Here is a 27,176-nt window from a genome sequence, read left to right as displayed (position 1 = left end):
TCGAGACGGTTCAGGTCATTGAGGAACTATTTTGAAACGAGCATGCATGCTCTTAGTAGGCCTAATCATTAGCTCATCTTTATATATAAGCTTTTAGAGTGAGCCATGTTTGTTCATGATCTTTCACTCACATTGGTTTTCCGTTTGTCTTTTCTTCTCATTGTACCGCATTCTATGAAGTCTCATGTTTTCTATGCATATGTTAAACAATATATTTGACTTCTAAATGCAATTGTCAGTATTTCCAGGTTGAACTGAATTTTGGATTTGCTGGTTGATAAGGATATTGAGCTGTCATCTGCATTAAGAATTATCAATACTCAGACTAATAATAATGTAAAAGAAATAAGTCTTATGAGAAGAATGACCTTGCATTGCGTTGTACCATCTTCGTATGCAGTCACCAGTCAGACGCAATATCGACTTTGTCCGGAATGTAACGTGTACCAGTTATTATCTAAGGGCAAGTGTATGATTTATTTCCCTTTTTTCTGGCTCCACCATTTGTTTTGAATTATAGAAATGTGAAAAAAGGTATTTATATTATGGTTTTTAAAAGATAAATATGTATTTTATTAATTCCAAAGAACGCTCATAACTTGGCTGGTAGCATGCATTTCCACTACCGTCCATGTACAGGCTCAATCAAACCGAGCCTGCAACATAATTCGTTTTTGTTGTGTTGAGCGACCTGTGGAGTTTCCACTTTTTCTATTTTTGTAACATGCAAGGTAATACTTGACAGCTACAGTGAACTCGCTTGTTCCGAACCATTTTTTTTGCAGTTGTAGAATCGAGATGAACATATGAAAGGCGTTTACATAATGCCCCTGCACAAGTGTGTCGATTTGTAACCCACTATATACCTTTGGTTACTAGAGTTACTTACTCTATGACTTTGGTTACTTACTCTTCCAGTGTCAGTGTTCTAAGTGATCAGAAAGGTGTCCGTTTTTGACCCACTACATAGCCCGTTTGCACCTATCGGCAATAAATGAATATTACAAGATTGTGTTTCTATTTTTTCCTGTATCCCCACATCACTTATTACCGGTGGTTACCTATTACCGGTGCAATCCGAAAATCTCGAATATTTACTTCCTGAAGAGCACTTCCGGAATCCTTTGTTTACAAAATTACACGAATATTCGTCAAGTGTATCTTCCGTGAAATATGTCCTTCCGAAGGGTAAGTTACTTATTTATTCTATATGAATTGATAGAAAGTATGTTTTTCCAGTGTACTTTACTGATAAACTTCAATAACACTCGATGAATTATGAATAATTTCCCAGAAAATAAGTGACAGAAGGAGTTTCCTCTTGTAAATGACGTCATCAAACACTGCCTCACACATGCGCTTTTTGGCGCCCTTTTTGATGAACAATACTACTGGACTAAACTTCCGACTTTTCATTGTTAAGAACTGAGAAGCAAATTTCATTCAATACTGTGTGCATGTTATGCATATGGTAAGGTTTTTTTGTTTATTTCATTACAGTTACAAGCTAAAGTGTGATAAGTGTGGTCATTGGACACACCTGAAATACTGCTGTGCTGTGAAGTTTTTAAGGAGTCATGATGACTTCTTTAAATCACCACTGAATGTGATAATTCTGGTTTATCTGTGATTTTGACAAAAATGTGACAAAGTGCTGTTTGTGATATTATTCATGTTATATGTTATAATATACTGTTCTTCTCCACGGCAAATTAAATAATCCAGTAGCCAGAACTTTAAGCTGTGTTTACTTGTTATTTTTGTGTTTCTGGATGGAAGTTTAATGCAGTAGCATTATTTCCCACAATTCCACCGGTAATAGGTAACTGTAAACATCCAAGATGGCGACCATGGTAGGTCAAAACATGACCTATTATTGACGAAAATTCTGTTCCCAGGTGAATAAAATTAACTTTTAATGAAAAGAAAATACTTTTTTCTTCAAAATGAGTTTAATTTTAGTAAGCATATGAATCAAATGTCATGTATTGTGGAATATCAATCATTAATACACCTGTAATTGGTACATCCAGGATAAACTTCATAAACCATTTCTTTTTCAATATTATTTCAAACACAAAATCATTTTTCTAGCCCTTGTTTACATTATACCAATCATGTTTTTGGTGCATGTGACCTTCACTTTTGCCAAGGGCGTTAATTTTAATTTCGCGGTACAGCATCCGACTTGATAAAGCACTTCCTGTGAAAATGTAAAATGTATCGGAGCCCCATATTTGTGCCCCCCCATGAGTGGTGGGGGCATATAGATTTGGTCTTGTCCGTGCGTCCGTCCATCCGTCCGTCCATCCATCCGAAGTTCGTGACGCGCCTAGCACGAAAAGTATTTGATATAAATTGATGAAACCTTGCATGAGTCTTTATCATGATATGAACTTGCGCACCTCCTATTTTTCGTCTGGCTCCGCCCCCTATTTTCAGAGTTATGGCCCCAGAAATAGTCATAAATGCACATTTTTACCTTGTGACACGCCTAACTCAAAAAGTATTTGATATAGATTCATGAAACCTTGCATGAGTCTTAATCATGATATGAACTTGAGCACCTCCTATTTTTCATCTGGCTCTGCCCCCTATTTTCAGAGTTATGGCCCCTGAAATAGTCAAAAATGCACATATTCACCTTGTGACATGCCTAGCTCAAAAAGTATTTGATATAGATTCATGAAATCTTGCATTAGTCTTAATCATGATATGAACTTGGGCACCTCCTATTTTTCGTCTGGCTCCGCCCCCTATTTTCAGAGTTATGGCCCCTGAAATAGTCAAAAATGCACATTTTCACCTTGTGACATGCCTAGCTCAAAAAGTATTTGATATAAATTCATGAAACCTTGCATGAGTCTTAATCGTGATATGAATTTGCGCACCTCCTATTTTTCATTTGGGTCCGCCCCCTATTTTTAGAGTTATGGCCCCTGAAATAGTCAAAAATGTACATTTTCACTTTGTGACGCACCTAGCTCAAAAAGTATTTAATATAAATGGTTGAAAACTTGCATGAGTCTTAATCATGATATAAACTTGCACACCTCTAATTTTTTGGCTGGCTCCACCCGCTATTTTTAAAGTTATGGCCCCTGAAATAGCAAAAAAATGCACTTTTTCACCTAATTATGTGCCTAGCTCAAAAAGTATTTGATGTAAATTCAGAAAACTTTGCCGGAGTCTTTATCGTGATGTGACCTTGCACACTTGGCATTCTTCTTAAGAATCTTAGCTCTTATTACAGAGTTATGGCCCTTGAAATAGCAAAAATAGTGGATTCTTTGTTTGTGATGCACATAGCTCAAAAAGTATATTGCCTAGAATAATGAATCCTTTTCATAAAATGTTTGTTGAGGCTATACCCTCAAACTGAGACTACAAACATTTGAATTATTGCCCATTATTTGTGACAAATGTACCAGTGGGGGGCACACCCTGTGTCCTACAGACACATTCTAGTTTTAAAAATAATTTCATGAGTAAGACATTTACAATTATTGCAATGTAAATTTAAAACAGTGGCAGGGTAATTTCGTCAAATATTTGGACAACATACAATTCCTTACCGAATAAATTTACTTTGTCAAATGGTTGACAAGAGCATTTAAAAATAATTAACCTACTTTTACCCAAAAGAAGGTGTGAAACGTAATCAGCTTTCAAACATGTCAAAGTAGGGCAAATTTGTTTCCAGTAGGTAGCTCTGCACATTGTTGTTCTCATAAAAATCAACTAACACAAGACCAGATGTAACGCGAAAATAGCAGCAAGAGGTATACCTTTGGTTACTAGGGTTACTATATGACTTTAGTTACTGCTGTTTGTATTGTGCACATTTTGTGCCATTTCTAGGCGTTTAAGAGGTAGTCCAAATAATTGGACGTTTTGGGACTGCGTGATAACTTTTGACTGCCGCTGTCCTGTCACGTGCAAACTTATTCTGCATATTTGTTAGGAAATCCCCAATGAAATCCGTTGGGAACGTTTTCTGGTACATACATGTATAATGTATTTGTAACAATTACATCTCTGATAATTAATTTATTAACCAGGTGAGTTATTAGATTGGGGTAGATGTTGGTCAGGCAGGCGGGCGGCAGCGTCAAACTGGTGTTTCCGGTTAATAACTTTTGTTTCGGTAAAGATATTTGAATAAAACTTGGTATGTATGTAGCTTATATCAAGACAAAGGCTGGGATTGATTTTGGGGTTTCTGGGGTCAAGGTCAAGGTCACTGTTACTTAAAATAGAAAAAGGGTTTCCGGTCAATAACTTTTGTTTCGGTAAAGATATTTGAACAAAACTTGGTATGTTTGTAGCTTATATCAAGACAAAGGCTGGGATTGATTTTGGGGTTTCTGGGGTCAAGTTCAAGGTCACTGTTACTTAAAATAGAAAAAGGGTTTCCGGTCAATAACTTAACTTAGGAATGAGCTATCATGATGAAACTTGGTGTATAGAAAACTTATATAAAGTTGTAGCTTGGGATTGCTTTTGGGGTTTCTGGGATCAAGGTCAAGGTCATTGTTACTAAAAATAGGGTTAGGGTTTGGTTAGGGTTAAGGTTAGCATATCTTCTACATGCATGGAGGGATTTTGATGAAAGTTGGCACAATTGTTCACCATCATGAGACGAAGTGTCATGCGCAAGAACCAGGTCCCTAGGTCTAAGGTCAAGGTCACACTTAGAGGTCAAAGGATACAAGAATGAAAACTTTGTCCGGAGCATATCTTCTTCATGCATAGAGGGATTTTGAAGTAACTTGGCACAATTATACACCATCATGAGACGAAGTGTCTTGCGCAGTTCCCTTCTTTAGAATTACTTCCCTTTGTTGTTACTATAAATAGCTTATATTGTAACTTTTTCATTACTAGACGTAGGGAAAAATCGAGACCACTTTTCTGTAGTACAACATACATGTTACATCCAATTTTTAGGTGTATTTTGACCAATCTTTACCTGGTAAGGATTTCTGTGTGGACTTAAAAAAAAATTTTTGTATTTTTTTTTTTTTTTTTTTTTTAAGATTAACTTCCCTTAGTTGTTACTATAAATAACTTATATTGTAACTTTTTTTATAATTGACCGTAGGGAAAAACCAAGACCACTTTTCTGTGGTACAACATAGTTGTTACTTTCTAATTTTAGGTGTATTTTAAGGTATCTCTACCTGGTAAGGAGTTTTTTTGTGGACTTAGAAAAACAAAAGAATTACAATGATTACTAAACAACCACAAAATTAAAATTACATCTGCAAATACAGGTGCTAGAGTAAAGAAATTTGCTGTGATGGGCGTATATTGTGACATTCTGGCACTCTTGTTTATTCTTATGAAAAGTGTTGAAAACCTGGTTTCGTGGCATTGCCGCGTTTCTTGTGTTGACATTATAGCATAAAATTGCCTCGCTGACAATTTTTGAATGTATATTTTGTGTTTTTTTCTGCAGTTTAGTGTCATCGGCAGTCCGCTAACAGTAAAATGCAGATATGGGTAAGGCTTAGATGGATGACAACTATAAAATAAAAGATCATAAAATAAGTCATCCCGATAAGCCAAATAAGTAAAGCTATTTAAGAGGTGGCCTGATTGAAACCTACAAGTTTTTGACTGGTAAATTCAACTTATATCCTGAAAAGTTTTTCAAATTATCTGATATTTCATCTACCAGAGAACATTCACTCAAGCTCTATAAACCTACAATAGTCAAAATAATTTGACGTTCATATTGTTTTAAATTATATTTGTGACAGGCAGTCTAAACGTCAAAACTTTGAAGGACCAAACTAATGGAGGATAAATCACAGTTCACAGTCATGTAAAGTTACTAGTTTTATCGCTTGCGCATATTGCATGTAGACGTGGTAAATGTTAATCATGTATAGTATATACATTGGTTTTAATCACCAGAAAATTTGTTATTTTGGAATTTATAATAGTTTTGATATATGTAAGTTTTATTTGAATTTATGTCCAATTCATGACATAATCGGCATTTAAACCTATAGCATGTAAAGTTTCAGCAGTGATGAAAATGTCATCGGAAATTTCCTCCACAATTTTGTCTTCCGAGTGTTTGACGTGAGTGGAGATGGAAATATTACCTCATAAGAAAAATAACTCAATATTTCCTAGGATCGCGTCAAATTTGTTGAACTATACAAACCTACACTAAAAAAAAGGACTTCTTCATTTTTTTCTCCATCAAAATAGTGAATGCGTGGAATGAACTGCCTGAAAGGGTTGTATGTGCACAGACAATTTAAACGTTCAGAAAAAGATTAGACCACCACTGGAATGTAGCTAAGAGACATGGGACACAAGAGGCTTTGTCTAAACCTTAAATTCCCATAAACGGAAATTTTCTGCTTGAGAGACGTTTATATGCTGTTATGGATCTCTGAGCTGAAACGAAACTCGTATTGAAACCTAACCAGAAATCGTAACGCAATATGTTCAACAAATGAAATGCCATGGACTTAGCCTTTCTTATTTGGCTGACTTATTTTATGATTTATTATTTCATAGTTGTCATCACTCTAAGTGGCGGGACAGCGACAGTCAAAATTTATCACACTGTCCCAAAACGTTATTTGGACTACCATGGACTCACCTTCTACTTTAAAATATTTTTCAATCTATTTTTTATTTGATCCAACGAAATCTATAGAATAGTTGTTTATTGACCTAATTGTGAATTTTAACCTTTTATGTTTTCATAAACTTTGTTCAGAATGGTTTTATTATGTCTCCCCGCCTCTGGGGGAGACATATTGTTTTTGCCCTGTCCGTCCGTCCGTCACACTTCATTTCTGAGTAATAACTGGAGAACCATTTGACCTAGAACCTTCAAACTTTATAGGGTTGTAGGGCTGCTGGAGTAGACGACCCGTATTGTTTTTGGGGTCACTCTGTCAAGGGTCAAGGTCACAGGGGCCTGAACATTGAAAACCATTTCCGATCAATAACTAGAGAACCACTTGACCCAGAATGTTGAAAATTCATAGGATGATTGGTCATGAAGAGTAGATGACCCCTTTTGATGTTGGGGTCACTCCGTTAAAGGTCAAGGTCACAGGGGCCTGAACATTGAAAACCATTTCCGATCAATAACTAGAGAACCACTTGACCCAGAATGTTGAAACTTCATAGGATGATTGGCCATGAAGAGTAGATGACCCCTATTGATTTTGGGGTCACTCCATCAAAGATCAAGGTCACAGGGGCCTGAACATTGAAAACCATTTCAGATCAATAACTAGAGAACCACTTGACCCAGAATGTTGAAACTTCATAGGATGATTGGTCATGAAGAGTAGATGCCCCCTATTGATTTTGGGGTCACTCCATCAAAGGTCAAGGTCACAGGGGCCTGAATATTGAAAACCATTTCTGATCAATAACTAGAGAACCACTTGACCCAGAATGTTGAAACTTCATAGGATGATTGGTCATGAAGAGTAGATGCCCCCTAATGATTTTGGGGTCACTCCATCAAAGGTCAAGGTCACAGGGGCCTGAATATTGAAAACCATTTCTGATCAATAACTAGAGAACCACTTGACCCAGAATGTTGAAACTTCATAGGATGATTGTACATGCAAAGTAGATGACCCCTATCGATTTTGGGGTCACTCCGTTAAAGGTCAAGGTCACAGGGGCCTGAACATTGAAAACCATTTCCAATCAGTAACTTGAGTACCACTTGACCCAGAATGTTGAAACTTCATAGGATGATTGTACATGCACAGTAGATGACCCCTAATGATTTTTGGGGTCACTCTTTAAAGGTCAAGGTCACAGGGGCCTGAACATTGAAAACCATTTCCGGTCAGTAACTTGAGAACCACTTGACCCAGAATGTTGAAACTTCATAGGATGATTGGTCATGCAGAGTAGATGACCCCTAACGATTTTGGGGTCACTCTGTTAGAGGTCAAGGTCACAGGGACCTGAACATGGAAAACCATTTCCAATCAATAACTTGAGAACCTCTCGACCCAGAATGTTGAAACTTCATAGGATGATTGTTCATGCAGAGTAAATGACCCCTATTGTTTTTGGGGTCACTCCGTTAAAGGTCAAGGTCACAGGGGCCTGAACATTGATGACCAGTTCCAATCAATAACTTGAGAACTACTTGACCCAGAATGTTGAAACTTCATAGGATGATTGAACATGCAGAGTAGAGATGACCCCTATTGATTTTGGGGTCAGTCTATTAAAGGTCAAGGTCACAGGGGCCTGGTCATGTAAAATCATTTTTTTGAAATAACTTGAGAACCACTTGACCTAGAATGTTGAAACTTAATAGGATGATTGGACATGCAGAGTAGATGACCCCTATTTATTTTGAGGTCACTTGATCAAAGGTCAAGGTCACAGGAGCCTGAACAGTGACTTGAGAACCACTAGGCCAAGAGTGTTAAAATTTAGCCGGATGACTGGACATGCCAAGTAGATGATCCCTATTGCAGCCAACCATCAGTGTCTCTTTGACTTTCGCTCCTGACCCCTATTGACTTCCTGCCTAAAGGACTTTGCATTGGGGGAGACATGCGCTTTTTTACAACAGCAATTTCTAGTTTATAATTCAATTTAATTCATAAAAAGTTGATCTTGATATTCAGTAATTGGAAGTGTCTAGGGGTACGGATCTGAACCTCAAGAATCTGATTCTAGAGGTAAGGATCTGAACCTCTAGATGGATCCCTACTTCTAGACAATCCTGGTGGGGGTTGTCTAGGGGTACGGACCTCCTTTTTCCAGATGTTGTGTGTTATTTACATCTTAAATTTTGTTGCAAATGAACAATCAAATAAGGTTTAACTAATTTTCAACTAAAACTTGAATTTAAATTGTTCATAGATACCAGCTTTCACCCAGTTGTTAACATTTTCATTTGAAATGTAAATAACCAAAGAGCACCAAATAAATAACAAGGAATCGAACTGGCACAAAATAGATAAGACAGAGTGATCTTGAATTATGTTTTGACAAACCATTAATATTATAATGATAATTATGTATTATTTATGTTTTAAGCACATTTGATGACCATTAACGGCATTAGGAATATTTCACATGTTTTCATTTCCTTCTGCTCATGTCGTTTAATTTATTATAAGAGTTTATTAAGACAAAGTATTCTGTGACATTTACTTAATAAATTGTAAGGGTGTCCGCTAAAATTCGCCAAGTTCGCAAATGGCGGAAAAATAAACTTGCACTACTGTATTGTTAGAATAATGACCCTTTAATATTGAATTACCTTGTAAAAAGTTTAGGTCCACCTTTCATAAATGGCTTTGAAACTTTCTACTTTTGATTATTATCATTAGGTGATGCTAAATTGATTAGTGTGTCGTTCATTTCACACAAATGGTCTTTCTGTGAACCTCTACCAAGCTTGTTCAAATTATTATGATTCATCAAAATACATTGCCGCAAAAGGGTGTGGTAACGTTTCCCTATAATTATGTATATAGTGGAAACTTAAAATATCTTCTTGTCAGAAACTGCTGGCCAAATTTCAAAACCATTTGCACAAATGTTTCTCGAGTGCCCCTTTATGAATATCATACAAACTTAAAAAACATGGCTGTCAGAAGGTGTGGTCACTTTTCCCTATCTTCTTGTTTGACATTTTCCTTGCATAACCTTCTACCAAACCTGTTTAAGCAAGCAGTGTAACTATAATGTTAGTGATCTAGGGCCATCATAGCCCGCTTGTTTTGAAAATTTTCTAACAATTTTAATCAATTTTGTCTGGGCCATATTAGTCTCTCTTGCAGTTTGCCATAATTATGACCATTTTTAGCTCCACTATTTGGAGAATAGGGGGGCTATACTACTCGCCCCAGCGTCGGTGTGACCCTTCTTGGTTAAAGTTTTTCGGCAACTTTTGTTTTTTTGTCATATCTTTGTTACTATTGCTTATATCTTACTGTAACTTCACATAAACATTGTCCAGTATACGAACAATGTCTGTTTATGGGCTGAGCCCATTATACCCAAGGTCAAGGTCACCAAGGTGTTATACTTAGGTTATTTTTAAGGTTAAAGTTCTTCGGCAACCTTTGTTTTTCTATCATATCTTTGTTACTATTGCTTATATCTTACTGTAACTTCACATAAACATTGTCCAGTATACAAGCAATGTATGTATATGGGCTGAGCCCATTATATCCAAGGTCAAGGTCACCAAGGTGTTATACTTTGAATTATTTTCATGTTAAATTTTTTCAAAAGCTTCGTTTATAGACATATCTTTGGTACTTTAAAAGATAATGACTTGAAATTAAAAGTATTTGTTCATAATCATCCGCATGTGTGGCTACATACCCCATAACTCTAATTATGTTTTTGACAAAATTATGCCCCTTTTGTACTTAAACTTTTTTGCAATCTTTGCTTTCTGGATACTAATTTAATGCAATATAAGATAAAGACTTGAAAATTAAAATGTATCTTTATCATCATCATCTGCATGTGTGGTAACAATCCCCATAACTCCGATAAATTTGTATTTTTGACCGAATTATGCCCCTTTTATACTTAAATTTCTTTTTGTTTTCTGAACATAACTTTGGTACCATATAAGATAATGACTTGAAACTCAAAATATATCTTTGTCATCATCATCTGCATGATTGTGTTGTATCAATCCTAATGACTCAGATTTGTGTATTTGATGGAATTATGCCCCTTGGTCTATCTTCCTTTTAAAGTAGAGGTCTCTTGTTCAGCCATATATTCATTTTACTGTCAAATCCCCGAATAGTGGAGTGCGCTGTCTTACGGACAGCTCTTGTTAACTTTGAAAATTGGTAATTTTGGGTCCCTTTTTAGCTCGATTTTTCGAAGAAAAAGTAGAGCTATTGCACTCGCCCCAGCGTCCGCCTCTCCATCTGCATTGACGTTGGATAAAGTTTTTGATAAAGTCAAATATCTCTGTTACTTTCAAAGCTATTGACTTGAAACTTAAAATAGTTATTTACTATCAAAGTCTACGCCAGGAGAAACAATCCCCATAACTCTGATTTGAATTTTGACAGAGTTATGTCCCTTTTAAATGTAGAATTTTTTTGATAGAGTTTTATAAAGTTTTTACTGGCAAAGCTCTAATTCAGAGTCAAGTCCAGTGCGCTGTCATCAGACAGCTCTTGTTCTCGACTGTTATAAGTGGTACTGCTCAAAAACTTTGTTAACTTGTTTATAAGTTATAATTAGGAGGTTAAGAACCATAAATCTGTCTTGCATTTTATAAGAATTAAGTGCACTTTTCTTGAATACTATAAAAAAGCTATAACTTTTAAAGCTTTATACATTTCTGTATCATCACTAGACAAATAAGAAGACAAAGAAAGAAAACTACCTTTTCCTTGCATAATTATTGCCTAATGTCAAGCACTTAAAACTTTCAGGTGAGCGTTGGAACCAGCAGGCTCTGCTATTGTTGCACTGTGCTGTTGTGAAATATGTTTCACTCTAGACTAATACTTAAGCTATTTACTGATAAACATGTAATAAAGTAACATCGTTTTAAACAAATACCTTATATATCTATTTTCAGATTGAATAATGGCAAAAAATACAGCATCAGATTTATCAAAATGTCACAGACCATTTGTTTGTGGGTTATGTATGTCTGGTTTTAACAATATTGACCTCTTTCACACACACTTCAAAAAACATTGTGATACAGTGAAGAAGGAATGTTTTCATGCCTGTGATTTAAAGGAGCTTCCAATGGTACCTAGACAGGAAGTTCTTGTTGGTTCAGACCTTCAAACTGGAACATTTACTTGTATGGGGTGCTCACATGCATTTCCAACCATTTGCCAGCTGCACAAACATCTATCTGCTGGTTCAGTCACCACTGGCTCATACGTTGTCGACATTAAATCGTCTTCAGCCTTTCCAACTTTGAATGAATGTCCTGATAAGAAAAGAAATTTAGCAGAAGGAGGAAACAAAAGTTTGAGACGAAGTTCAAGAAGTTCAAGAAGTTCAACAAGAAATACCGGTAAGAATAAAAAATCGGATGAAAATCATATACCAGGCAATGGTAGCAGTTTTCAAGACTCAAATGATGTCCCAGTTAGACCATCAAATGATCCACATATTGCAACAAAGAATTCAAAAGACATGACTAATAAAAATGATGGCGAAGCTTCGGAGTTTATTGAACCTGATGAAAGAATCACTTCTGAAAATTTGAAAGCTAAAGATGGTAATCTTTACAAGAAACAGCGTGATGATAATGATGGTGCAGGCGAAGCAGAGGTGACGTTTGCAGCACTGCATGACTTGCAGATCAAAGGCTTACAAAATGAATTTGGTAGTCTGAGTAATGGAGGTATGTTAAAATGTATGGTTAAATTTAAAACTTTCCAGAAGTTTTCTGATAAAGGATGCCAAGTTAACATGTCTGAAGAAAGTTTTGATGAAAGCTTGATAGAAGTGTCTGTTGAAAGAAATTCAAAAGACAGAAAACACAGAAAAACGATGAATACTAGGAACTGTGTTAAAGAAATGAAAAAACTAACGCATGAACAAGTAAATAATACATTAAATAAGACTGAAATTAAAGTAAAATGCCCACTTGTTACAAAGCCAGCAAATTCTATTGAAGCAAATGATACATTATCAGAAGATTCATCAGCTGACTCTGTAATTGATATAAATCCAGATACTGAATCTTCCACACCAGGAGATACATCTACTGACCAAGATATGGTTGGGGAAGATAAAGCTGATGAATGTGAAATATCTGACAAAAACACTGACGGTGATGATGATGATGACTATGTTGATAATAAAGATGAAACTGTTGAATCAGACATAGAACAAGATGAAAATGCGAAGAAACGAATATTTCCAGAAAATGACTTTGCTAGTGAAACTGTTGGAAAAAAGAAATTTCTCTTTTGTGAAATATGTTATGAGAAGTATGAACAATGTTATCTTATCAAACATATTGAAGGATGTCATACTGATGAAGAGTTAACAGAATCGTTCCGACAAAAGCTGTTGAAATTAACATTATTTTTCAAGAATAAAAGTAAGAAGAAAACACCTGATAACAAATGTAAGAGAAGGAGATCAGTAAAGCCAATTAATGAGTCTGTTTCTGCATCTAATGTTCTGAGTGGTAATAACTCAACTGAACTGGGACTAGATAAGTCTACAGATTGTCAAGATAGCGGTCTAGTGTCTGAAGAAGCACAGGATAATGATGACAACGGGTTTGAGGAATCTGGTAACGAAACAGATGCAACCGTTGAAAAATTGTCATTAAAAACCGTTTTTAGAAAAATTGATAAACATTGTACACAGCAAGCTGTAAAAACTACAAAGAAAAAGTTTTTTCCTTGCAAAATATGTGGTGTTCTGATTCAAAGTTACAAACTACAGGAACATGAAGAAATGCATAAAACAAAAGCTGGGAAAGTTTTATTTAGTCCAAAGAATCTTGAGGAGTGTAAAACATGTGGGAGAGTTTTATTGAAAAGAAGTTTTGCGAAGCACACATGTCTTCTTATAAATACAGTTGATAGTAATGAAATAGACACAACAGTAAGTCAAGCTGTACACCCTAATTCCTCACCTCAGACCAGTAGAGGAACAAAGAAGCTTAAAAAAATGCTAAATGTTAAAACACATAAATCTAATGGAATAGAAAGGAAAGATTTGATACATGATGAAACAAATTTTTATTTTGAATCTGTTGAAACTGACTCTGTTGATAGTAAAAAACTTAACGATACACATAATTCAGATGCTACTTTAACACATAAACTAAATGATAACAAAACAAAAGCTTCTTCAAAGGAAGCTGATCTTAACGATTCATGTGCTGACAAACCAAATTCTAGTTTCTGTTCATTCAGCTCAAGTCCAGAGTCAGAAGAAGAGAGTCAACAATCTGATAAAGCTGAAGAAGCATTGCAAAAGAAAACAGCAACTAGTAAAACTAAGGCAGATTCTACTAAAAATACAGACCTAATTAAGAAGTATTTTGCAGAATGGTCTACAAATTCTGTTAAAAGGAAAAAGTTTGTTACATGTAAACAGTGTGGTATGTATGTAAAGTATGATAGGCTGAGAAAACATGACGATTTGCATAGAAGATGTCCTCAAAGATTTGAGAAATTGGTTGAATGTCAAGAGTGTGGAAGAAAGATGTTTCGAGGGAACTTGAACAAACATCAGTGTACGACTGGTTTAAAAGTCTCAGAGGGGAAATATAAGAGAAAGGCTTGTAGTAAGGATGATGACCATGTACAAAGTGATAAGGAACAGCCTGTAGATGGTGAGATGGGTGATGAACAGTGTACATCTCCAAGAAAGGCGCAGTCTAAAGATGAAAAGAAAGCACAAAAAGTAAGCAAATAGCTTTGCATTCAATATGCTGATGCTGCATGCAGCATCAAAAATATTACAATCAAGTAAGTATAATGTGAAGTTTTAAGTTACTGTTTATCCACCAGTTCTGTCACAGAATGTTTTTGCAAATTGCAGTTTTATTGTGAAAGATTCAGGTAAAAGTTATACATTATACAAATTGTAACCAGTGGTTTTAATATCTCTAAATAGCCCACCCACTTAGCTCAGTAGGGTGAGCGCAGATCTAAGGATTGTTGAGTCATGAGTTCGAGCCCCAGGCAAGGCGTATGTTATCCGTGACCATTTGACAGAAGACATTGTGTCTGAAATCATTCGTCCTCCGCCTCTGATTCATGTGGGGAAGTTGGCAGGTACTAGGGGAGAACAGGTTTGTACTGGTACAGAATCCAGGAACACTGGTTAGGTTAACTGCCCGCCGTTACATAACTGAAATACTGTTGAAAAACGGCGTAAAACCCAAAATAAACAAACAAATAATATAAATGTCACAATATATAATCAAAAATGATTTTTCCCATTTAACTGCATTGTAAAATTTTGGTCAATAAATATAATTTTCTGTTTTGAAATTTTATATTATATTTTTATGGAAATATTGTTTTAATGCTACATAAGACATCCTTCAAATTTAGTCCACCACCAAATTAAGTGAAATTGAAACTTTAAAACTTCTTTGATGTCCAGATGTTCTTAAAACAATGGAAAATATCCTGCTAAATTAAAAACTAATCAAGAGTTTTTTTTTTTTAATTTAGAAATTTTCTGTTAACATCTTTGAAGTTCTATAGAATTTATAATATATAGCAGAAAAAGTGTTGTCATTTATTTAAAGAGAATTCAAGGAGAAAACTTGTAACAGAAATGTTCAAACCAATGCAGCGGCCTCAGTGGTTGACTTGTTAATAATAATGGTCACTGACTTATATGACCCCTCTCCACTGAAGGTATGAAACCTAACTTAGGGTACAGAATTCATTAGTGTGAGGAAGTAATCCTGCTGGCTTGTGGAAAGTTGGTGGTTCTACCCAGATACTCGACTGTGCATGCAGTAATGCCAGAAAAGGCACTTTGTGTCTTCCTCCATTGTCCTGGAAAGTCATGGTATGACCTATTATTTTGTCATTGACAAGTGAATTAATGTGAAACCCAACAAAGACAAACAGCAGAATCTAACCAAAGCTTTGAATACTAGAAAGTCAGTGCAACATTTGTATAATGAGAGAAATCCTTTATCCATTTAGATAATGTATTTTTTCAGATATCCACCAGCATATTTCATTTGAAGCCCCTTTTAGCAGACCTAGCTAGTTTATTTTGAAGTCTGTCATAAATGCATACAGGCATGCAGGTGTATTTTCATGTTTCGCAGCAAGCAGTAATTTAAACAGTTCAGGGTCCCTGAATTGATCAATGTTTGAAGTCAGAAACAGACTTAAGAAGCGAAAAATATTCAGTTTGTCACAGCTTCATTTATTGCACATCTATACTGATAAAATTTACTGAGATGTCTGTAGCAGCCTAATGTTTATTCATGCAAAGTTCTGTTACAATCTGTGCAAATAAAGCACTTGTGGAGCAAAAAACAAAATATAGCATTTTAAAATCTTAAAGTGGAATTATGCGCATTTTTCAAGTAAAACTCCAGCTGAATTATAGATGCATGTGTAAAAAGACGGGAGGAAATCATAGCTTTTAACCCAAACATACCAAACTCTTCCTGTTACCAGTACGAAATAATAAATTTCCAAATATGACTTTTCTTATTTTGACTAGGGCAGTCTTTTTTAAGAAAAGTTAAACTGCACGCAAGAGTTACTTCCCTTTAACTTCAAAAATCTCTACCTAGAGGTAAGGCAGATCACTGCGCAGATGATTGAAGAAAAGAACTATTATTTTATTAGTTCGATTTCTTTATTTCTAAAGCATCAACTTCAAATACTTATGCTGCATTATCGTTAATTTAACACATTTAAATGCACAGCAACCGAAAATTGCTTTTATAAAACATTCACCAAAAACACACTATGTGCAGTAAGATGCGCATAATGCCACTTTAAGTCTTATTATGTAAGATATTAGATAAATAGTTATGAATGCAGGCCCTGGATACTGGTAATATTTTCATGAAACATATTTCATAGTACTGAATTTTGCAAATTTCCTAATAATTATAGTTCATTAAGTTGACTGGACTCCAGATTTTAGATAAAATAGTCTCTCTTTAAATTGAAGTTTGGTCACATAATATTATGAACATTACAACATGAGTTTTCGTTTCTAAACTATCTTTAAAAATGCTGAGTCAAGACAAAAATCATGTTTAAGTCAAGAATCAAACCCGGGTTGCCTAGGTAAAGAGAGTTCATATAAAGCTTTATAATTAAGGCTGTTTGTTACCAGTATCCAATGACTGGAGCTTTTCAAATTTTGAATGTAAAAAATAGTGAAAACATTTAATTGTCATGTGTTGCCATAACATTATCTGTCAGTAACAAAGTTTCAAAGCCTTTTTAACCCTTTTCTTACTAGTCATAATTGATTCTGCCTTTGCGACCAGTGTAGATCATGATCAGCCAGCACATCCATGCAGTCTGATCATGATCTGCACTGTTCGCCATTCAGTCAGCATCCTTTTGGTAACTCCTTTTAACAGTAAATGGTACTGTCCAAACTGAATGATGGACAAGTTCATTATGGAAATTTAGCAGGGTTAGGGTTAAGCAATTTAGCAACAATATCCTGAAATCTCAAAATTTCCTTTTTTCTTTGCTGTCATACTGTCTGAAGATCAGTTCCTTAAATACAAATCTTGTGTGTACCGTACATTTTTTTTTAACATTTAAGTAATATTTCTCAGCTCACTTTGTCAGCTTTGATAAAAAATCAGTTATCTTAGGAATGGTAACATGCTATCTACCAAATTTTATTGTAACATTCTTCAGTCTGTCGTCTGATATAATGCTGCTGAAAGGCATTTAAGATTGTGTACTTAAGGTACATTTTTTTTTGTATTCGATCCAAATACAAGCAAGTTCTATATAACAGTGCTATTAAAATAATATATATCTAATTTTGATGCCTGGTAAGCTCATGAAGTGTTGTATCATTAAATAGTGTATTGTCTACTGAATAATAAAAAATGAATTACATGACAAAAATATGTTATAGAAATTTTAATTATTTTTTTTTACTTTATAGTTTTCAGTGATATTTCAAGAGAAATCCGATTATTACACTGTCAGTGTGAGTTTTATCATTTGGCAGTCAAAAATCATGACTGAAATGATCCTTGCATATTATTTATGGTGATCTTATTTAAGGGATCAAAATTTACATATTTGTTGATCGAATACCTTAATTCAGATTGGATGTTTAGCTGAAAGTATGCCTCCAAAATAGTGGTCTTGATTTACAATGGTATTAATGGAAAGTTTACTGTAGTTTGAAAATCAGTGTTTACTGGCTATTCTTGGTAAAACTTTACATAACTACATAAAAATTTGTTTAAATATAGATGAATTTGATATAATAATATTATAAACTTCTTTACAGAAAAAGAGCAAGAGTCAAAGATGGCTGTGCTATGAATGTGGAAAAAGCTTCAAAACTGAAAGTACGTTTATTACAGTATTTTGACTTATGTACTAGCATATAATGAATGAATGTTATAAGTATTTAAATTTGCTTTCTGGTACATTTGGTTAAAATATACATAAGTTTGAGATGTTGACCCTGCATGTAATCTATAATGATTGGTCAGAAAGCGACTCATTTACAAAGTTATGTTTAGTTGTGTACTTTTAGTACTCATTTATTGAATTTTTCTGGTGACAAGACTTTTGAATAATGGAGTGTTTCTAACCTCTGACAGCTCGTATTTCATATTTCATTTATTATTGTTGCAAAATTAAAGACAACTTTTTGAATGGTGTTTTCTCTTTTTTTCCCTTCATTATAGGAAGCTTTATCAGTCACCGAGACAGGAACCATAAATTGTTGGTGTTCATGTGCCATATATGTATGAAAATGTTAAGCACGGCTGCTGCACTGGAACAACACATGAAAATACATTCTGGTAGGTAAAGATGTTTTATACAACCGATCTTTGCATAACATGTTTTCATAATTTCTGAGATAATTTGACTTCTGAAAATATGTGAATTTCATTTCTAAAGTCACTATAATATTCTTTGTAAAGATACCTTGTTTTACCCAAGTGGAAACTGGCAGGTGCTTGAAAATGCAGCTCTTTGATTGGTCAGTAAGAACTCTTGATGTCATGATAAAGTTATGAATAGCACTAATATAAGATTTCCTTCATTGCATAAGTGTCTGAAGTGCCAGAATATTGCAAGCTGTATGTGGCAACGTTAAATGTCGCAACGCCGCTAAATGTTGCAACCGCCGTTATATGTCGCAAGGTTGACGTTAAATGTCGCAACCACCGCTAAATGTCGCAAATTCGTCTGCCACTAAATGTCGCACCTTTAACGTTAAATGTCGCAAAATATTGCCCACTGATATATGTTGCAACTCCAACGCTAAATGTCGCACAGCAAAATAAGAGTTAAACAGTCTTTACAACTTAGAGATAAGATTGGGTAATGCATGCTTGCATGCATCAGTATGCAATGTGTTGATTTGGGAAGGGCTGAAATGACCTTTCACTCTAATCTGCACGTTTGCTTTTCAGTGGTCCCTCACCATACATACGTTATATATTCTATATCTAAAGGTTTGAGCACTTACGTAGTACTCGCCACAGTACTAAATTTATTTCAGGTCTGAACTATGTACATGTAATTCTATAGAGTCCTGTTTAGCTCATGAGATATATAGCTTGCGCTCCGTATTGTCGCGCATTGTATCGCATGTCTTGAGTCGACCTGAATTTCGTTACACAACAGCCCGGGGGCCAGAAATTGTTGATGGGGGGGGGAGGGGGGGTACCAGTTTAAAACAAAATCGTCACCGGCGACGTGCGGTAGGTACGGGGTTCCTCTTTCTGTATTTGTGGGGAAGTTTTTTATGTACAGGTATGAAATGCTGGCCTGTTGTGCATTTTTATGCCCCCAAAGGGAGGCATATAGTTTTTGAACCGTCTGTCGGTCCGTCCGCAATTTTCGTGTCCGTTCCATATCTTTGTCATCGATGGATGGATTTTCAAATAACTTGGCATGAATGTGTACCACAGTAAGACGACGTGCAGTGCGCAAGACCCAGGTCCGTAGCTCAAAGGTCAAGGTCACACTTGGACGTTAAAGGATAGTGCATTGATGGGCGTGTCTGGCCCATATCTTTGTCATCGATGGATGGATTTTCAAATAACTTGGCATGAATGTGTACCACAGTAAGACGACGTGCAGTGCGCAAGACTTAGGTCCGTAGCTCAAAGGTCAAGGTCACACTTAGACGTTAAAGGATAGTGCATTGATGGGCGTGTCCGGTCCATATCTTTGTCATCGATGGATGGATTTTCAAATAACTTGGCGTAAATGTGAACCACAGTAAGACGACGTGTCATGCGCAAGACCCAGGTTCGTAGCTCAAAGGTCAAGGTCACACTTAGATGTTAAAGGATAGTGCATTGATGGGCGTGTCCGGTCCATATCTTTGTCATCGATGGATGGATTTTCAAATAACTTGGCATGAATGTGTGACACAGTAAGACGACTTGTCACACGCAAGACCCAGGTCCGTAGCTCAAAGGTCAAGGTCACACTTAGACGTTAAAGATCATTTTTCATGATAGTGCATTGATGGGCATGTCCGGTCCATATCTTTGTCATTCATGCATGGATTTTAAAATAACTATGCATGAATGTGTGACACAGTAAGACGATGTGTCGCGCGCAAGACCCAGCTCCGTAGGTCAAAGGTCCTAAACTCTTAACATCGGCCATAACTATTCATTCAAAGTGCCATCGGGGGCATGTGTCATCCTACGGAGACAGCTCTTGTTGTCTATTTTTTTGAGGTACGTACTAGAGGGGCACTCCCCTTATTTAAGGTGGTTAGGGTCTTTTCCCATTGACAGTTTTGAAATAAAGGTATGGAATGCTGGACTTTCATTGCATTTTCTGTTCAAAATTTCGGTGTATAGGAGGGGTTATCCCTGCCATTTTTGAGGGCTCAGGGGCTTTCCCCGGGAAAGTTTGAAAAACAGGTATAAAATGGTTGCTTCTGGTGCATTTTTTGTCTTAATTTTAAGGTACTGGAGGGGTACTCCCCTCATTTTAAGGGGTCAAGGGTTCTCCCCCTAGGGGAATTTTGAAATATAAGTATAAAATGTTCGCCTCTGGGGCGTTTTGGGTCTGCATTTTGAGAAAATATTATTTCCAAAATAGTCGGGTGCAACTTAGATGAGTATGGGTGCAACTTAGATGAGTATAAACCACTACTAAGCCAACAAGGGTGGGGTTGGGGGTGAGGGTTCAGCTCGGGCCGCGATCCGGGCCTGTTACACAACAGGATGTTTAACTACGCGACACGAAGACTGTAACTGTGTTTTGTACCAGCTGTAGAAAACAAAGATTTTCTATTTATCAGCCATGGATTCTATTTCTTTGTTTGGAGGTTTACATTTAAAATCATAAGGTGACTATCAAGCTTCAGTGGTGGAGAAAGTTCCTATGTGGCCCTCTGTACATTTTTTTAAGTAAAGCGGGAATTTTGATATTATTTTACTTTTAGTCTCTTAAAATTGTTTGCCATGGTTTAGTCTCATTCCCCTCATTATCCTACTTTTCCGCCTACCCACACTTAACTCCACTCTCTCTCTCTCCCCACCCCCTTCAGAAATGTAAATATTTATATTTTCTATTTATTGTCTTGGTGCTGTGTGTTTGTGTCTTAGATTTCTGTGTCGTTATTCACCCCGTTCCCCACCAATACCCAACCCCCACAAACATACAACATCATTACCAAATCGTATTTAGTTAGAAGAAACCTCAGAATATTTCTGTCTGTCCTAAAACACTGGCCCTATTACAAAATAATAAATATTTTTTCTTGCGTGACTGTTCAAGCAAGGTGTGGAACTCGGATGAGCGATCTAAGGCCACAAGGCCCGCTTGTTGCTATACGTAACAACATTTATCATTAAGATAGTTATTTGTATTACATAAACCTGTTAGTTTTTCTTCCCTCAGAAAAGTAAATATACACAAAGAATTGATAGTCATAGTGTCAAATAGGAAGTGCGACATTTAGCGTTGGTGTTGCGACAAATAAAAGTAAGCAAATTTTTGCGACATTTAACGTTAAAGGTGCGACATTTAGCGGCAGACGATTTTGCGACATTTAGCGGTGGTTGTGACATTTAATGTCAACCTTGCGACATTTAACGGTGGTTGCGACATTTAGCGGTGTTGCGACATTTAACGTTGCCACACTGTATAAAAAAAGTGCAGCCTTACATACCCAGTTGCACTTGTAAAAGCAGCCTTACATGTTTTAGATCTATGCGTAGGTTTACTTGTAAAGAGTGATATCAAACAAATAAACTCATATTATGTAGCAGATGTGTAGTCATTACCTACGTGTACAGATATATGAGCTGCGCCATGAGAAAATCAACATAGTGGCTTTGTGACCAGCATGGATCCAGACCAGCCTGCGCACCCACGCAGTCTGGTCAGGATCCATGCTGTTCGCTTTCAAAGCCTATTGCAATAAGAGAAACTGTTACCGAACAGCATGGATCCTGACCAGATTGCGCGGATGCGCAGGCTGGTCTGGATCCATGCTGGTCGCAAAGCCACTATGTTGGTTTTCTCATGGCGCAGCTCATATATGCATGAAATCGCAAGGACTCCATAGATATTACATTCAGAGACAGATATTTGTACTCTATTAGTTTAATGCAAAAAAAACCCCATTTAGGTCAAATGTTATAAGTCATTATGACTAAGATATTGTAAAATGGGTAGACATGTTGATGTTTGGCAAAAAATATGGGAAAGTTGCATGCAAGTATACCTTTAAGAGAAGTGATATGTGTTTTATGAAAATTACGTTTATGAGTGCATGATTATAGATTCCCTGATTTCTACTGATGGACAATCTGATCTGGTTTAATGCACATTTTTACAATAGGTGTCTGCAATCATAGAATAGATTTAGTCACAGCAACGTTACCATATTATAAATATGTAAATAAGCTTTTCAGAACACCCCGAGGTCATTCTGAGACACTTCAGGCCAATACAACAAAGTTAGGAGTATATTTACCTGTACCAATGAAAAAAACTCATTTCTCATCTCTGGAATGAATCATTATATACAGAGAAATGTATCCTAGACTGAAGGGACATATGATATTACTAGTCAGACTATTGAGTCAATTTAGTATTATTATGACAAAGGCGAACTTATCCAATATTTTTTGCCTGCCATGCAAATTTGACACTTATAATTCTTAGTAGAATTATATTATCTTGTGATAACTTTGAAAAGGAAACTTGTTCTTGAAAAGGTTACTACTGATTCAGAATCCAGGAACACTGGTTAGGTTAACTGCCCACCATTACCTAACTGAAATACTGTTGAAAAACGACGCTAAATCCGAGACAAACAATTGAACTTCCATTTAACATTAAGAAGTGATAGCCTATTATATTGACAACTAATTTCCCATTATATGTTTTCAGATATCAAACAACCAGGGTCTGAACAAGGCAAATTACTGTTGAAGACTGCTAGAGTTAAACATGCAAGCCATCCACAGAGCAAGATAACATCACCTAAGGCCAATCACTCAAAATCCCAGGATGCTTCGTCACAAGGTCCTCGTATACTGGCCACTTCCGGTGTGCAGGCCACATCCAGTAGGCAAGCCACTTCCTGTGTGCAGGCCACACGGGTATGGATTCCAGGACAAGCAGAGACGAATAAAGCTGTGGAATCAATTCTAGTTGACAACTCACACCATGATTTGATGATTTCTCCATTGCCTTCTATCAACTTTTCAAATAATACAATAGACAATTCCTTGTGAAAATAGGCTTTCTTAACCTTTCTCCAGAGACACAAGATTAAAAAGATGTCTAATGTGTGGGCTCAGCATTATGAAATACTGTAAAATCATTAATATTCTTGGGGGACTGATTTTTGTGGATTTCGTGGTTGAGTCAATCCACGAAATTTAATCCCAACGAACAAGTAAAATTCCCATTCATTTTATGTTCCAAAGTTGAAATCCACGAATTCTTATCCCCACGAAATTGCCATTTTGACAAAAATCACGAAATTTTGTGCCCACGAAATAAAATGATTTCACAGTACTAGTATTCAGCAAGAAAAATGTTTTCTGTTGGAGAGTATTCAGCTTAAAAGACAATATCTAAAATGGGGAATGTAAAATGTTTAATTGTTGACCATTCAGTTAAGAAGATATCTATCTAAAATGCGGCATGTGAAATGTTTTCTGTTAAGAGTATCCAGCTAAAAAGAAAATATCTAATATGTAAAGTTATTTCTGTACAATATAGCTTAAGTTTAAGGATAATTCTTGTACAATACTTCGTCTTTAAACTCCCAACTTGTGATCAAACTACAGATTTTATTAACAAGCTTATATTGAAACTATTTTAAATGTTTACCCTTTTAAATTTCCTACAGTATATCATATTTGAGGCCCTACAGTATACCTTATTTGAGGCCCTACAGTATTCCTTATTTGAGGTCCTACAGTATACCTTTTTAAATTCCCAACAGTTTACCTTATTTGAGGCCCTACAGTATACATTTTTAAATTCCCTACAGTATACCTTATTTGAGGCCCTACAGTTTACCTTATTTGAGGCCTTACAGTATACCTTATTTGGGGCCTTACCTTATTTGAGGCCCTACAATATACATTTTTAGCTCGACTATACGAAGTATAAGGAGAGGTATCCTACTCGCCCCGGCGTCGGCGTCGGCGTCTTTCCATGTCCCCACCTTGGTTAAAGTTTTGGTGCACTTTCTCTTTTTTCAACTTATCTCTGTAATTACTTGATGGATTTGATTCAAACTTTAAATACTTATTCCTCATCATCATCCACATCATCTGACATAAGGGCCATAACTCTGGCACCAATATTTCATGAATTATCCCCCCTTTTCACTTAGATTTTCAGGTTAAAGTTTTGATGCACTTTCACTCTATCTCTGTTATTACTGAATGGATTTGATTCAAACTTAAAATAGTTGTTCAACATCATCACCCACATCATATGACACAAGGTGCATAACTCTGGCACCATTTTTTCATGAATTATTCCCCCTTTTTACTTAGAATTTCAGATTAAAGTTTTATGCACTTTCACTCTATCTCTGTTATTACTGAATGGATCTGATTCAAACTTAAAATAGTTGTTCAGCATCATCACCCACATCATATGACACAAGATGCATAACTCTGGCACAATTTTTCATGAATTATTCCCCTTTTTACTTAGAATTTCAGGTTAAAGTTTTATGCACTTTCACTCTATCTCTGTTATTACTGAATGGATCTGATTCAAACTTAAACAATTGTTCAACATCATTACCCTTGTCATATGACACAAGGTGCATAACTCTGGGACCAATTTTTCATGAATTAGTTCCCCTTTTTACTTAGAATTTTAGGTTAAAGTTTTGATGCACTTTCACTCTGTCTCTGTTATTACGGAATGGATTTGATTCAAACTTAAAACAGTTGTTCAACATCATCACCCACACCATACGACGCAAGGTGCATAACTCTGGAACCAATTTTTTATTAATTATTCCCCCTTTTTACTTAGAATTTTAGGTTAAATTTTTGATGCACTTTCACTCTGTCTCTGTTATTACTGAATGGATATGATTCAAACTTAAAATAGTTGGTCAGCATCATCACCCACTGTATATGACACAAGCTGCATAACTCTGGAACCAATATTTAATGAATTATGCCCCTTTTTGCTTAGGATATACTTATATAGTGTTTTGATACATTTTATCTTTACCTGTCTTATTACTTTAAGTTGATATTTTTGACATAGACTCAGTCTATTGTGCAATATCTTCATCCACAATTGGAGTCATTAAACACTCCAGTGACAGCTCTAGTTTCCTCAGATGTGCCCAGTTTCACTATCCAGCATCGAAATAGTCGAGCGCGCTGTCTCCTGTGACAGCTCTTGTTAAATTCCCTATAGTATACCTTATTTGAGGCCCTACATTATACCTTTTTTGAGGCCCTACAGTATGCTTTATTAAAGGCCCCAAAGTATACCTTATTTGAGGCCCTACATTATACTTTATTAAAGGCCCTATAGTTTACATTATATGAGGCCCTACAGTATACTTCGTAAAAGGCCCTACAGTATACTTTTTTTGAGGCCCTATAGTATACTTTACTAAAGACCACACAGTATACTTTATTAAAGGCCCTACAGTATACCTTATTTGAGGCCCTACAGTATACTTTATTAAAGGCCCTACAGTATACCTTATTTGAGGCCCAATATTATACTTTACTAAAGACCCCACAGTATACATTATTTGAGGCCCTAAAGTATACTTCATAAAAGGCCCTACAGTATACCTTTATTGAGGCCCAACAGTATACCTTTTTTGATGCCCTATAGTATACTTTACTGAAGACCCCACAGTATACCTCATTTGAGGTCCTACAGTATACTTTATTTAAGGCCCTACAGTATACCTTATTTGAGGCCCTTCAGTATACGTTACTAAAGACCCCACAGTATATATTATTTGGGGTCCTACAGTATACTTCATAAAAGACCCTACAGTATACTTTAATTGAGGCCCTACAGTATACATTATTTCAGGCCCTACAGTATACTTTATAAAAGGCCCTACAGTGTACCTTATTTAAGGCCCTACAGTAATGCATCAGAAATTGTGGAACAGACTGAATAGGAGAAAAAAATGGATTTCAACAATGTTTTATTCTAAATATAATATGAATTTATACAATGTTGTTAACAAAAGTGATATAAATTATCAATTTATCATATAAATACATGTTACAAGTGCCTTTTAGCACTACATCTTTTGTACATTTGAAATTGTAAATATTGTTATTATATTGCAGTAATAATTCTAACCCTCGGCATTATTTGTGAATTAGTTTTAGTCAGTATATTATGTTTATCATTATAGTGTTGGAAATAAAAAGTACATTTATTGGCAAAGAATGTTTTGACATTGTGAAAATAGTCTTATATAAATAATACAAATATTATTTGTTAATCTTAGCACTTAATTTAAATATCACGAAATTGACATTTGCCAAGACTAAGGTCTTGTTTGCATATTAAATGTGATGAGGCAAAGAAGAAAATATGTTTTTTTTTTAGAATAAGGAATAATTTGTGGTTGTGTAGTAATCACTTTGCATTGTTTCAAGTGTTTTGAGGCATATTGTGGGTAACTACATCTACACATTTTATTCCTTTTATTTACAATTTTACCTCCCGTTGGTTGTACAACCAAGATACATTGGAAATATTGTATTTTGAAGCAACATGCAATTTTATAATTTTCTTCATTTGATTCAGATCCAGTATCTATCAAATGCAAAAGTACAATTTATATTGAAAGCAAAAGGAATAGAAATACTTGACTTTTTAAAATACTTTTTGATTTTGAAACATAATTCACTATGCCACTGAGTTTATTTAAGTACATATGATGTGTTATAGAAAAAATAACATACATCCATGTTTACTCATTAATAAATCTTTGTTAAATATGTTGTTTGTATAGAACAG

General features: G+C 35.6%; 1 protein-coding gene across 1 annotated transcript; it reads left to right on the top strand.

Moving 5' to 3' along the window:
* Positions 1-485: 485 nt before the first annotated feature.
* Positions 486-23,622, top strand: LOC123531787 (zinc finger protein 180-like). The gene is made up of 5 exons (XM_045313032.2): positions 486-534; positions 11,588-14,400; positions 17,977-18,037; positions 18,383-18,499; positions 23,076-23,622. Exons 2-5 carry the CDS (start codon positions 11,596-11,598, stop codon positions 23,420-23,422), a joined length of 3,330 nt encoding a protein of 1,109 aa, XP_045168967.2. The 5' UTR covers positions 486-534; positions 11,588-11,595; the 3' UTR covers positions 23,423-23,622.
* The last annotated feature ends 3,554 nt before the right edge of the window (positions 23,623-27,176 follow it).

This window comes from Mercenaria mercenaria, chromosome 11, assembly GCF_021730395.1.
Source record: "Mercenaria mercenaria strain notata chromosome 11, MADL_Memer_1, whole genome shotgun sequence".
NCBI lineage: Eukaryota > Metazoa > Mollusca > Bivalvia > Venerida > Veneridae > Mercenaria > Mercenaria mercenaria.
This window is presented reverse-complemented; position numbering and strand designations above follow the sequence as displayed.